Source organism: Diuraphis noxia, unplaced genomic scaffold (genome assembly GCF_037042655.1).
Source record: "Diuraphis noxia isolate RWA-SAM2 unplaced genomic scaffold, SU_Dnox_SAM2 contig0004, whole genome shotgun sequence".
NCBI classification, from domain to species: Eukaryota; Metazoa; Arthropoda; class Insecta; order Hemiptera; family Aphididae; genus Diuraphis; species Diuraphis noxia.
The window spans coordinates 30,592,549-30,607,772 of record NW_028301714.1 but is presented as its reverse complement, the minus strand read 5'-3'; the positions used below and the strand labels follow the sequence as shown (position 1 = coordinate 30,607,772).

General features: G+C 30.4%; 2 protein-coding genes across 7 annotated transcripts in view; one reads left to right on the top strand and one right to left on the bottom strand.

Annotated features, from left to right (window-relative positions):
- The window catches only part of LOC107169593 (uncharacterized), a 94,085-nt gene extending 90,071 nt beyond the window's left edge, over nucleotides 1-4,014 (top strand). For 4 of the 5 annotated variants that reach the window (XM_015519383.2, XM_015519382.2, XM_015519384.2 and 1 more), the window contains 5 exons: nucleotides 81-364; nucleotides 511-747; nucleotides 837-1,996; nucleotides 2,396-2,548; nucleotides 2,672-4,014. In XM_015519383.2, coding sequence (XP_015374869.2) covers nucleotides 81-364; nucleotides 511-747; nucleotides 837-1,996; nucleotides 2,396-2,548; nucleotides 2,672-2,873 — 2,036 coding nt within the window. In that variant the 3' untranslated portion in view covers nucleotides 2,874-4,014. Of the gene's footprint in view, nucleotides 1-80; nucleotides 365-510; nucleotides 748-836; nucleotides 1,997-2,395; nucleotides 2,549-2,671 lie in introns of those variants that run through there. The other variant, XM_089225113.1, reaches the window with a different exon arrangement.
- Nucleotides 4,015-4,252: 238 nt separating this feature from the next.
- On the bottom strand, nucleotides 4,253-13,854 carry Coq9 (ubiquinone biosynthesis protein COQ9, mitochondrial). Of its 2 annotated transcripts, XM_015519387.2 has the most exons (6): nucleotides 13,480-13,714; nucleotides 8,323-8,610; nucleotides 7,170-7,314; nucleotides 6,902-7,091; nucleotides 4,628-4,828; nucleotides 4,253-4,544 (listed from the first exon to the last, which is right to left on the bottom strand). In XM_015519387.2, the coding sequence occupies exons 1-6, from the start codon at nucleotides 13,505-13,507 to the stop codon at nucleotides 4,509-4,511; spliced, it is 888 nt and encodes a 295-aa protein (XP_015374873.1). In that variant the 5' UTR covers nucleotides 13,508-13,714; the 3' UTR covers nucleotides 4,253-4,508. The 2 variants fall into 2 exon arrangements, with proteins under 2 accessions (XP_015374873.1, XP_015374871.2); XM_015519385.2 differs by lacking the exons at nucleotides 4,253-4,544; nucleotides 4,628-4,828; nucleotides 6,902-7,091; nucleotides 7,170-7,314; nucleotides 8,323-8,610 and adding an exon at nucleotides 9,016-11,581 and having other exon boundaries at nucleotides 13,480-13,854.
- Nucleotides 13,855-15,224: the final 1,370 nt, after the last annotated feature.

The window sequence follows — 15,224 nt, the reverse complement described above, 5'->3', positions numbered from 1 at the left end:
TTATGAATTGATTGGTCAATATGAAACTGTGCTAGCTTTATTTAAATAATTATATCAGGAGTATTCCGTTTTTGCTATAGAAAACCGAAAACCAAATACATTATCACTAAACGAATACCAGCAACAATCGGGCCAAAAAGCCATGAGTGCAGATTCAATTTTGGCCATGTTTCGAAATTTCAACACAGCAATGGCGATGACGGAAATAAGTAATTACTTATCTGCATCCACGACACCAAGTTGCTCCAGTCTGCAAGACGAAGTAGTGGGTAGCGAAGATGAATCGTTGATGTCAAATACTGCTCATTCACCAGGTGGCGGCAAAGAATCCCCCACTCGATATCGCTACTCAAACGTGATTCAAGTGAGTCAATAAGTGACACTTAAGTACATATTTAGTATAATATGTAGTAATATTTAACGAAAATAAAAATAATATCTGTTATTAACTTCTTAATAAAAATGTTTATAGTATTAATTATAATATTAATTTAACATATTTATGATCAGTTACCAGTAGTGGACATGTTAAGTTCGCAACGAAACAATTCAAACAACCCATTGAACAGTTTGCAACACCCTCCGTCCATACTACTTGAAGTGCCCAATTACCGTATGGACTGTCTGTCACCGATTCACGAGTTACCGACACCGGCACCATCACCTTCTCCCACGCCCATCATATCAAGGAAGTCGGCATTTAGTTGTCTAAAAGACATGGAAAACTACCACCACCATCAGCAGCAGGTTTTATTTTATTTTAAACTTAAGTGCTTATACCATTTCTATGAATTTGTTTTTTTCATTTTAAAAACGGATTTTTTTTCTTTATCAAGGAACCGCCTTCCCTCAATGTGCCAACTGAACCACCAACGGGCCAAGCTGAACAACTGGCCATACCAATGCTGGTCATTCAACAACCGACACCTATCAATTCACCAAGTATGGAATTCCCCGGGTCTCCGCCACCCCATAAAGAGAAACCACTCAACCGGAAGATGTTGAAAGACATGGAGAAGCCGATATCGCTAGATCTGCCTGCACCACCGCCAGTCATTACCGTTACGTGTATGAGCGATTCAGATACGGAGTCTGTGACCACAAAAAACGGTACGGACTCGTCAAAAAACGGAGGAGGCATGTGTTACCTAAGTCCATTTTCTATGTGTTCCCGGGCCGACAGAATAGCCTCGGAGTCGAACCTCAGCTCGTCTGGGTACAGTTCGGGACCATCTCGGTGCAACTCGAACACCCGGCTGTGCCCATTGGACTGCGGCGAAGAACCAAGGCGCATATCACCGCTAATCCACACGCCCGAAATCAGAGAAATGGACTCAGAAACGACGTTCTCCGAAAACGACGACGAGGGCTTTGACACAGAAACAGCCGACTCAAAGTTGGGTCATCGAACTAAACACCACTACCAGAACACAGAACTTGAATCAGAAACGTTGAAGCCCGGTGTAACCACCACTGGTTTTAAGGCTTACACTTCTGGCTCGGAACCAGAAACGCTTGGTCGTCACCTACAGCAGCAGCCAGTGCCATCAATCACTGTTCAGCAGTATCCGTCTACACTGCACCTGTCCACGGATATGCTGTACGAGAAGAGCCCGGTGAGTTCAAGGAGTGAAAGTCCGCTTAGTGACAAGACAGTGTTTAGGTTCTCGCCCATGTTCTACGGCCGCATAACCGACTCGGACAGTATATACGACTTTACGAGTTCGGATTGCGCGATGAAGAAGCGAACGGGCAAGAAGAAAGAGCGAAAGAGGAGGCACTTTGGCAGTGGTGGTGGGCTATTTGGGGGACCCACATGCACAACTCCATCGGATACGTCAGCGTGCAATAACAGCGTTTTGCTGTTAGACGTACCCGGCAGGAACGACAGGAAAAAGTCTCGATCCAAACCAAATACTAGGAGACGATCTCGATCTCAGCAGACGATAGTACCGAGCTCTTCGTCATCTACCGACAGCCTAAACGACACCGCAAAGTGAGCTAACACAGAATGAATAGTTACAATTAAATTAATACTAAATATAGAATCTTTTATTATAATATATAAATTATATCATTTAATACAAACATACCGTATTGTTTTTTAAAATATTTTTTTTATTAGATAGTTATACCGATACTTTATAACAGCCGTATTCTGTATTATAATAATTTTTTTTTTTTAATTATCTTCAATAGTGACAGTTCTTTTTAAGTTTAATAGTTGACATTCCAATTTATCATATGAAATAATTACTAGGCGTGCTAAAAAAAAAAATTAGAAAAAAAGACAAATCCAGAGATACATTTAAAAATTATTAGGTTGTGGTATTTTATAACTGAGTTTTAATATAACATTATAGATTACGTGTAATGATTATAATTTTGTGAGCAGGGTTAGTTACGGAAATAGGCACAAACGTTCCAACGATTCGGTGATGAGAAATCTTTCGTCGGAAAATTGGTCAGACCGCGGCAAGAGCGGCGAAGACAAGAAAACCGTTAAGAGAAAAACAAAGAGTAATCGCACTGAAAACCGGAGACTGAGGTAAGTAGAGATCAAACAACCGTGCAAAATCTGAAGGCACATTCTGAATAACTTATATGAATTATAAAAGATAAACCATTCAATAATAACGTATAATGTGGGTCGATTGTCGCGTACCTATAGATTTCAAAACAAGACAGTCAGTGATCAAGGGCATTACGAATCGACGCATGACGAAGAGAACGCTTCAAACTTTGCGTCATTACCATCACTGCTGTCCATTGATAACCACGGTGCAATTTCTGCAGTAGAGGCGGCCATCACGAAGAAGAAATGCCGATTCGTACCAGCGAGATATCAAAAAAGAGTTATCGCTTCCGATTAAGTCTCCCATATATAATATTTTTCGACATATGTTCTGAAAGTTTCGTACAGTGGCAGAGTGGCATGTGTACAGCTTAGGAATTCAAACTGCCGTTCAATTGTATTTCGCTTATGTTATATAGACATGTATATTATTATACAAGGTGAGTTTTGTTTAACGTTGAGATACTCATCGGTTTAAGTCAATTGTTTTGATTTTAGAGAAAAACATGTTTTCCGTAGATTTTGAAGTAATTATGTGTACAAATTATAAGAAATTAATTTCAAAAAAATAATTTATATTATTGTAAAAAAATAATTTTAAATCCTCTTAGGGATACTTCATATTCTGAAATAAAATATTTTTTTATTTTATTTTTTGGGGGAATCTATTACTGCTTAAAATTGTTTAATTAAAAGACTACCACTTCAATGTGTGATACATACCTAATGATAATATATGTGTTATCTTATATCAACAATTTTATGAAAAATATTTTCCTTTAGAATATGAAATTTAATATAATGGAAACTGTTTAAGAAATTAGAAAGAATTTAATTTTAGTGTAACACGTTCTTTAACCGTAATTCATAACAATTGACAAAGCAAATTAGTCTCTGCAACGTTAAAAAATCACTCTGTATACATAAAGGTGGTATAGACAAACTGAGACACGGTACACGAGTCTCCAATCATGATAATATTACCGAATAACCTATACAAAACTGTAGCAATAAAATATTGTTTTTGAAAAACAGTGTAGGGTATTACAATATTATACTAATATAGACTATGAAACAAAATGCCTTACTTTTTCTATCGCTTTTCGATTAGTAAAATCTGTGATATTTTAACGTTAAGTTTTACCGTTATTTTGTCAGAAAAAGGCCAATTGTTTTAAATTATATAAAATTATAATCCAATTTATTAAAATTCATGAATACACATGAATATATGTTTAATATTTATGATATTGTGTTTACTAGAGTGCCTCTAAGATTGTTGAATTGGTATAAATGTATTTATTATTACCTATTGAATACACAATACTGTATATTTAGGCTAGAAGTTCTTGCTCATTCACTCGACTGTTATTTAGGTAAATCACGCTTTACTTTTGTAATTTCTATAATATTATTAATATATGTTCTATATGAATGAATACTATGTGAGTATTTGATGTACAACTTTCTAGATTAAATATTTGGAAGAACATTATATAATAGCGTACTATGATTAAGATTAATTTTTGAAATGTTAAATGAATCTTATAGAATGTACCAATTATTCCTATTATTTAATAATCAGTTTCATAATTTTTTGAATTCTTCATTTGCTCTATTAATAATAAATACTATAAGCATTCTATTTTGTCTACTAATTATGTCAAATAAAAACAATTTCTATTTTCAATTATATTTACTCGATTATTTGTTTTTCGTTCCCCTCACAACCAAATATTTTCAATTCATTAGATGAATAAAATATGTAAATGCGTTTTTTAGTTACATATTATAGGTACTCATTTGTTTTATTTAATACAAATTACTAATTTTTACAATATGATAATAATAGTGTGTAGAACAAAAAATTTTAAAACAGCAGAATAACAATACTAGTTGATGGCCGAAGACACGGGAGAATAACTAGTTTAGATTATCTGTTCCATGAAAGTCCCAGAATGTTTTTGGCCTAGAAAAAAAACAGATATTTAAGTTGTACGATCCCCACTTGGATACATTTCAGTTATGTTGATTCCAATCGATTCTACTTACTGTAGACACTGACGCTGTAACAACGTCTTTGGCGAGCTGAGCATTACTCTCGAGCATTGTATCCAGCTTCACGCATTCCTCAACTGCTCTTCTCACGAAATTCCATGTGTCATCATATCCTTGCGATTTATCTTGCAACAAATGCAGTTCACTAGATTTGTAAATAGTGGCCAAGCCTATACGCCTTGTGTACCATCGAGTCTATATAAACACAAACAAATTAGTTACCTATTGTAACACTGACAGATGTTGCATCAAAAATATGATGAGGTAGGTTGTGTGCACCTAATTATTAATCAATTATGTTTACTGTTGAAATTGGGGTTAAAATTTCACAATAAATGTTTAATTTATAAATTAATAAAAACAAATTAAATTTGTCTACTTTTTTTCTTTTGTAGACAACTATGCAAAAGGTGTATACATTGTATTCTTGTAACGTAATTATTTGATTTTCGATTTATTTTTAATATAATTTATATTATAATTTTAAATTGATGATGCCTTATAAAAAAAAAAAACATTTTAATAATGAACACCAAATCAAAGGTATACATTCGAATTTAGTGGTATGTAATGTATCTCCCCTTCTTATAATGAATAAGTAGATCAAACGCTATACATGAATGCCTATTTTTCTTATCATAAGACATAAAAACAAAAAATTTTCATTTCGAGTATAAAATATAAAACAGTACAAACATCATAGGTTGTATTCAGTGAATTTATAAAAATTATATATATTCAGGAGGATCCATTTAAGTGAGTACACTAATTATCTCGAAAAGTATTAACTTTTTTTGAATTCTTTGTTTTTAAACATGTTTTTCTAAAACTATATAATATTTAAATTTTTTTCACACTTATATTTATTGGTGAAACCACTATCAACTTTGATTTTCAAATTGTAACATATAATAAAAATATTATTAATTAATAAAAGCATTTTTATTATGAATTTACGTGTTGACGTTTTTATTTTTTTTTGATAGGTTCGCGAGATACAGCTCCTCAAAGTATTTACAGTTTTTATTATTAATCCAATAATTTTAAAGACCAGGAGCTACCTAGTAATAAATTGGATATTGTTGAATCCATGGTAACAAAATAAATAATAAAAGATTACTATTGTACCTACTTTGAATCCTATAATTTATTAACTTATTAAATACAAGAGTTATCAATAGGGAACGGATTTGAATGCAAATTGCATTTTTTTCAGAATGTCCGAAAACAGTGGTTTCCAAGCAAAAAGTTAATTTCATACATCAAAGAATTAAAAAATGTAACTTTTATTTTGCATTTTTTGGAATTTTTAGTGCATTTTGTGGTTTTTAAGTCATTTTTTCCACATTCATTCTATAAAAAATTAAAATACCTAAATATGTATTATGTTACGAAATTACGAAATTATTGTTGACACGTGTAGACACAAAATATATACATACGAGTTACAACAGATTATTACCCACATTAAGATAAAGATAAGAGATAAGATACGATAAACTATTTATCTAAAGTTAATTAATTAACATTTTGTTGTATTGTATTTCAATATTTTTTATTAGATTTTTCATAATAATGTGTTTTTTTATAAATTTAAATACAAAATTTTGTTTTTATTGAATATAAACCCATTTTTAAAGTTTTTTAGGGCATTTTTTTAGTGCATTTTTTGATGTTAAAGCATTTTTTTAAGGCATTAAATCGTATTTTTTTAAGGCTTTTTTCTTGTTTTTTAGAGCATTTAAATCCGTTCTCTAGTTACCAATATTGTTACCTAAGCTATTAGGTCGAACGGTATCGAATTTATCAATTGCATCTCCTATAGTCTTTACAAATTAAGAAATAGTATGAATATTGCCGCATTTACTGACTATAACACCTCCTTCAACCATCAATACTTTAAGGAGTTGTATCTCGCAAACCAATCAATGAAAAATAAAAATGTTAACACGTAAATTCATGAAAAAATGGTTTTATTAATTCATGATATTTTTGTTATATCTATGTTACCATTTGAAATCAAAAGTCAAGAGTGGTTTCACCAATAAATATAAGGGTGAAAAAATGTTAATACTGTACGGTTTTAGAAAAACATAAGCCTAGAAGTTTAAAAAAAAATCCTAAAAAAAGTTAATACTTTCGAGATGATAAATGTACCCGTTTAAATGGAACACCCTGTATTTATAGAACTATACACAGTTGGGACACACGAATAGTTGTATATACGTTTATAGGTTTGGATTTTTGCCCTCAAAACACTATACGTACGTCTATGGACCGGTCACCCGCATAATAACAGATGTCGTTGACTAGAGTCATCAGGTTGGACAGAGCGTGTGGCGCGTTGGACGGTTTGGAGAGCAATGCGATCGCCTGCGGCCACTGGTTCAAATACGGCTGGAGCATCAACAGCCTGGTCTTGATGGTGTTCGTCAGGAACGCGGTCAGTTCCGCTTTGCTGTAATTAAATAATAGAGGAATAAAGTACATTTTTAACATGCACGGCCGATGATTGGAGGAGTCAGCACAACAGTACCTTTCATTGGGGCCCACCAACGTGCCGTCCCGGAGGAGTCGGGACAGTGAATCGTTGCTGGCCGAGTAAAAGTACAACGCCAACTCGGCCCCTGGGTCCTGAAAGAGACCGTGCACCGTGTCCGGATAACCGAGGTCTTCGGCACCTATATACGATCGGACAAACAAAATGACTGCAGTTAGTTTAAGTGAACGTTAAACGGAATGTGTAATAATACTAATAATTAATAACAATATATTACAATGTATATATTTATTTATTTAAAACATAATAACATTTGAACATTTTTACCAAGAACATTCTCGGTTTCGGACATTTTTGATTTTGGACATTTTTTTATAATACCTTATTTATTATGTATACATTATATTATTATTGTATATTATTTATGTGTATATTTAACATGTCTTTGGCTTTATTTGTTCCGCACTATTTACAATTGATGACATAAATCGTATTAATGCAGTAGTTGACAATCACACATAGGTGTATGCAGTAAAATATTACCAGGTCGGGTCATGTTTAACGTCATTCTATTACCACACATTTTGTCATTTTCTACGAAAAATAAAACAATTCTTACTATCTGTGATTATATCGCAACTATCAGACGCAAAGTGGACATTTGCTACCTACCAACCATAAAAATAAAATTTTAAATACATTTATTTTATTTTGATATAGGTAATTTCAAAATTTAAAATAATTATTGTTACTATAAGTATACTTCCTTGCTGAAAACTTGATTTTGGTGGTAGAGAACTTAGAATAATTTTTTTAGTGGGGAGGGAGTTTATAACACCGGCAAGCACCCCACCCTATTTTTGCCATTGAAATATGAAGGATTAGACTTTAGTCACTATTATATTAGTTTTTTTTCACAGCTGTATAGAAAAAATTTCTCTGCGATAATAATAAACCTGATAAGGTGACATTGAAGGATACTTGTTTTTTAATTCCGAGTTGCACTCGGATGCAAAAAAGCCCAACCATGCAATTATAAAATATTTTTTTTTATATTTTAGTGTTATAGAAAATGTCCTGCAAATTGCAATTATACACACAACCCATAATAAGTTTGGCGAATGAAGTGTGGGGTTTACATAGCTTGGTAGACGTGAGAGAAAGAGAGTTATCGACAAATTATGATTACCTGCGGCCACGGTATCCCTGGACCATCCGTGTAGGGAAACGTGCGGCAGAGAAGATTTTAGTATCTTAGTTTTGATATCTTTTTCGTAACGATCACCATCAGCATCATTTTCACCATTCGCGAATTGTCCGTTGCCATTGGGGTTACTGCTGCCATCGGGGTTACTGCTGCCATCGGGGTTACCGCTGCCATTGGGGTTACCGCTACCACTGCACGATCTTGAAGTCGACCCTCCACCGATGTTCGGTCGGAACGACGCTCGAAAATTATTCACCCTGGCAAAATTGCCTGTAAAGAAGGGAAAAAACTACAAAAACAAAATGCAGAAATAACGATAATATCTTTATCATCGACAGTTAGGAGGATATGGTATGGATGAGTACGATTTATGCAAACACTTTTTTTAATACATTTCTATGAACCATCGGGACTTTGATAGCCGTACAACTATAATATTAGGAATATAAATTATTTAGCCTATACTCACCCTTTTTGGGTGAAATTTGAAAAGATTTGGAAGAGACATAGACTAACCCTTTCTAAGAATCTAAGATATTGGTACTATAAGCTTATTTATCCTTCTAATTTAAAAAAAAAAATGTTGCTATAGTCCTTCTACCTATTTAAAGACAATTGAAATTATTATGTCGATAGTAATTTTTGTTCCTTGGTGAAAAAGCTTAAAATGCAATATTCAAGATCTCTTGAGCTCATTTTTACTAAAGTAGTTACAAAAAATCAAAAATACATACCTAGTTAGTCACAATTTTCAAAACAAATTAATTTTACAAAAAGTATTAGATAGTGTTTTGACGTTTACCAATAAATAATAATAGCCAATGGGTACATAAAATAGAAACCAATTGAATAATTCAACAAGAAATATAATTGTGTTAATTAATATAATTTATAGTACGTAATAATTTTTTATACAAATTTAAGTCATCGAATCTAAAACAATAATTTGAACATTTTATTAAGCTTTGTTCGATTAAAAATATTTGGAATAATTATATAAATGTATTAGTACAATCATAATTCAAAAGTAAGTACCAGCATACGAACACATTTTTGTATTTATAAAACACCAGCTTCCTCATTGACGTTTTTTCAGGCCAAAGATTTATATTTTAAATTTTTAAATAAATCTATTAAAAAAATATGTATGCCTATTTCTTATAGTTACAATACTAATATTAAATTTAACTAATAGCAGCCATTTAAACAAAAATCATTTATTTATTTTTCAACACGCGCAGCCGAAGAATTTTTTTGAAGTGAACCAAATTTATCGGCGTTGGGGTTTGACTGTGTTTCGCACCATCCGATGTTGCCAAAACCGTATCCTCCAGGTGCACACAAACGACAGACCCATTAGGTGCAATCAGGATATATCTGACTCCGTTGAAGCTATTGTGGAGGACGGTGCTTGGATTTTGTTTCAGGTGTCATCACCATAATATTTGGCATGGAAAAGTACAGTTTCGTCGGTCGACTTTCAGCGTAATACCTTACATGTCCCCGTCCAAATCCGTGGTTGAAGACATGATAATACGATACAGTTATAATATTAAATTATAATTCTTTCGTTATACAGACCGCAATAATTCTTAAAATTATTGTATGATGAAAGACAAATATTATCAACGAAGACACACTATAAAACCTATAACAATTTTATTTATTTCCATAAAGATGACTTACATTTATACACACTAAATATAAAGTTTACATTTTTAGATTACGCTTTTCAACATATTCAAATTTGACTGGACTAATGTTATGGTAGTATTAATTTGTGATAATATATCTAGCTTTTCTTTTTTTGAAAATTTTGGTTTACAATCATCTTCTATTATTTCTTCTACGCCTTTTTCATACTTTTCCACATTATCGTCTAAACGTTTTAGTTCGAAATTGTGCTGTTCATGCGAATAATCGATGGCATTTTGAATGATGTTCACAAATTGTTTAGTTGCATTTGAAAATTCTTCACCCATATTTAACTTTTCAATATCATTGACTGATAAAAAATAATAAAGTGATATTGCGCCCAAGATATGTTCTTTATTGCTTTGAAGATCGAATTTAGGTTTAACAGAAATATTACAGCATAATTGAATTATTTCTAAAAGTCGTATTCCTTGAAAATATCCAAGATCATTATTTGAGTTTAAATTTAATATAATCAGGTTTTTCATTTTAACAATAAATTGATCTTTGATACAAGACTCCAATGGTTTTGAAAATATATATTTAAGAACTACATACTGAGCATCAGAACATAATTTATCCATGAATATCATCAATGAATCAATAGAGTCCTTCCTAATATTCAGATGTTCATTATATACGGCACTATGTGCAGCTTCTAATACAAAACGTTCATGGCATTTATTTAACGAATGTAATGGAATTTCATTATTTTTAAATTTTGATAAAATTAATTTTCCAAAAGATTTTCCAAAATTATTATCATCATACACAGACATGGCTAAGTTACAACATTTGTCCAAGACATAAAACCTATTGTAAATCTTAGGTCCCCATTGCATTCCAGTTTTAAAGTATAAATAAAAAAATGAAGCAATATATAATAGCTCATTTTTTTCTTTAACTTCATCAAATTCAAACTCAAGTAAATAAAAAGGGTCATAAATTATGTTAGACAATAAGTTTAGATACTCAATTGGTTCAATGTTAGCTTTCAACACTAAAGAAGCAACTCTAGCAAAATAATATAACATTGATTGATGGAGTAGAAAATGTTTTTTTAATTTTATTAAAATTTGTATTATGGTTGGCAAAATGTCTTTCAAATTGTTGATGTCCATTTCAAATAAACGATTAAAAGTACCAACCAATAAATATTCTAAGGACGCTCGAATTGGATTTTTGGTATTCTCCAAAACAGTTACTATAATTAGAACAGAATTTGATAATTTACAATCATCCATTTCAATTATATCTAAAAAATCAAAAATTAGCTCTTGATATTCTTCATTATTTGCCAATTTTAGTAACTGTTCTTCACAAAAGTTGAAATACTCAGGTCTACTTTTAAAATATTCATTTGTTAATCCCATTCCAAGTAATTCTATGACATTCCCAGAATGGTTTATATCATAGCTGAAATTTGATAAAAATGCTGATGCTGCATTTATGTTGAAATTCTTCATGCTTGACAGAAAGTCATCAAATCCTTTATCGGTGTCCATTTTGTATTTATAAGTAAAAAACTTAACACGTCACGACACATCTATAAGAAAGAAATTATAACAATAATCAATATTACCCAGGGATATTACCTCAATAGATTTTATACTATAAATATGTGGAACTTTATTTAAGATTAATCACAACAATTTAATGTTCTTGATTTTTCTAAATACATAACATTTTTAAAGATCTTTTTTTTTTCCTGGGAGTAGTTTACTTTATCATCTGAATCAACTTCTTTATTATATTAACCTAATCTAAATTTAAAACATGAGTTAGTTATATAAAATAAAATAAAAGATATCTTACAAGATATCTAATATACTAGACAAGGCTAATTAGTTACAAACACTAAATAATATGTTCAACCATTTTGTATTTTTGAGGGACCTTTTAATACATTACTAACACAATAATATAATTGAAGTCCAGTACTTATTCTCAAAATGTACATGATTTTTAATATTAAATTAAAGATAGGTTTGTTGATGAAAAAAATACAGTTATACATATAATAGGTTATATATTAATATTTTTTTATTGATTTTATACAACATCAATAGCAGAGATCATAATTTACGAGTTTTTTTTATTAGGTAAATACATAAGATTATACTGACTGGTATAAAAGTAAAGGTAAAAAGCAAAATTAATTTTTGTTATTCAGTACAGAATTTAAAACTAGAAATACCTAAACAATGTTTTTAAGCATGCCTTAATTTGTATGTTAATTTAGAAAATATCTGCAAATTACTGATTGAAAAAGAAAAGCAAATTTTACCAGTCATCTGTATCAAAATTGAAAAAAAAAATTAATAGTAACAATAAGGGACAAGCACCATGTATTTTCTAGTTAGCCTGCACAACTTTTAGGAGAGTCGAGAATACCCCCTTCCCATAAAAAGACACTTAATACCTACTTTTGGGTATTTCTGTTAATAAGATGTGTTGATTCTCCCAAAAAATAAAATAAAATACCTCATTATTAATTGATCAAAACACTTGAGCGATCAAGTTTATACTGTAGTATCATTTACATCACTAGCACAGTGTTGAAAGAGGTATTTATCATGTTACTTAGTCTCTTGTCAACGCTCAGCCTTTTAGTCTTTTATTAGTTGATACGTTATATAAGTATAGTGTCATATTGTTTCTGAAAATATTTGGGAATTTTTAGTAAGAATTTAAATTTTTCATCTTCCTTTATTCAATTAATATGAACTTCAAACATTAAATAATTTTAATTTAAAAATTGAAAATTTTGAACATAAATCTATCTAACACATAAAGGTTTCATACCTATTTACCTGATAAGTTAAAAATATTGACCATTTTTGATAAGGCAAGCAGTAGGTATGAAAGTTTTAGGTATTTAGAAACCTATAATATGCTTGTCTAATAAATAACGATAAAATATTAGAATACCTAATATAAGAATCGTATCTACCAACTTTATAATCAATCCTTGAAAAATCTAAATGTTAATATCTACACGAAACGGTGGAACTGATTTACTACCTATTCTTATTTAAACTAAACTATGTTAAGTGTACTTATGTTCATAGTTCTAAATGTATGCTTTCTACGCCGTTGAATAATGTTAAAAAACTATATGTTTGTTAAAACGGTCAAACAAGTGAAAATATTGACAGATTACCTACAGAATCACTTCAATATGCTTGCATTAATTTCAATGAATTAAAACATCATAAAATATCATTCAGCAGATTTAAGTCAGTTGATTCTTATCTGGATATGAAAACAAAAACGATAAAAAGATATAGATTGTTAAAATCAAAATAGGAAATTATTTACCCAAATCACTTTGGCTACATTTGCGCATTGATTAAAAGGTTTGAAACGAAACAATTAGTAACAACCAACGTGCATTATTACGTTTTGAATCGTCAGACAAACATTATATAATTAGACACTTACCTGTTTTTGAGAGAACTCTGCAAAACATGTCCGTATAAACACACGCCTGGTCGATATTTGCTGATATTCTGTATATTGATTTTGGACTTTCGGTCGTCGAATGAAATAGGCAGAAGATAGAAATATCGAATACTAGAAAAATAGTGTGTAAACAATTTGTATCTAAAACTGATTATAACTAAAAGTATTCAACTTTCACGAGCCGATCATCAAAAATACATAAACAATTATTGCAAAAGAGATAAGTGATAACATCACTGCAAGAATGTATGATAACATTGATTACCGCGTACTATGATAACGGCACAGCAGAATAGATAACCACCGCGGCGCCACGAATGGATCTTCGCAGGAAAAAATGTTTTGTGTCCGTATTATAATGTTGCCTACATTTTAGCCAAGGTTTATAGATTATAGAGGTTGCCTCATAATCATGTAAACAAAGCAATCCCCCGCAGCGCCTTATTACACATGACGTCATCCGTAGGAGAGTTTCGCGGGCGGCTATGGTTTCGTATGTTAACATGCTTACATGCACAATGCTTAATATTCATATTTACAGCCATACTTGACTGCTAAATGCTAATTAATGTGAATTTGTGTTTGACATATGTTTATTATTATGTTATTATCAGGGTTCGGGACTTATAGCACTTGAAATCTTTAAAATAAGCGCTTAAAAACATCATTATAAGCACTCAAATAAGCATTTAAAAAACTTAGATTTGATCAAAAATATTTAATAAAAAAAAGAACTTTATTTTTACACGATAAAGTAGAAACTAGACATAATTTGTAACTGTGCTAAAAATAATATAATTTAAGACTACAAAAAATATTGAAACAAAATGATTAGGAAGTTTCTAACTAAAAAATAAAAAAAAAAAATATTTATTTTATAAAAAAATCAAACTTCACTTTTGAGACGTTATAAGACGTAATAGATTTTCTGAAACAACCATAAAAAGTAGAGAAACTGGTCAAAAAAGCAAAAATTGTAAAAAAAACCTGGAAATAAGCATATTTTTATAAAATCATTGAAAAATGCACTTTCAAATTTAATAATTGAACGTGTTTCAACATGACATACACTTCCATAGCACTCTACTGCATTTTAAGTCAATCCATAAAAATAAGCAAATGCTTTAATTTACGTGCCCTGGTTATTAATGTACCCACCTATAATTTTTAATCATATATTAAAATATTTTTTGTTGAAGAAAGTAGAAACCTATATTATTACCTATATATTCATAACATTATACTCAACACAATTTACAAATAAAGTGTTGACTGATTATAAACTATTGTAATTATTACTAAATGTGTAAAACTTTAAACCCAATATTAAAATATGATACTTTAAATTCATTGTATTATCAATCCTCATACTAATATAAACTAATTTTTAAAGTTTTCAGTTTTCTCATGAATGAGAAATACATTCCAAATCATAATCATAGTCATAATCAATACTATTATTATTTATTAGCAATATATTCATATAATAATTAATTGTACAGATACAATACAACATATTGTTTTATAGGTGCTTCTAAAAAGTTAATGTTTTAATACAAATATAATATAATAAATATTTTAAAATAGTTTATTAACATTAACATTTTTTTGTTTTTCATACATTAGATACATTTCATTTTATATTTTAATATATTATTATACAATTTTTATACTAAAAAAAAAAAAAAATATATTATTATTAATTGGGTAGATAAATGTATACA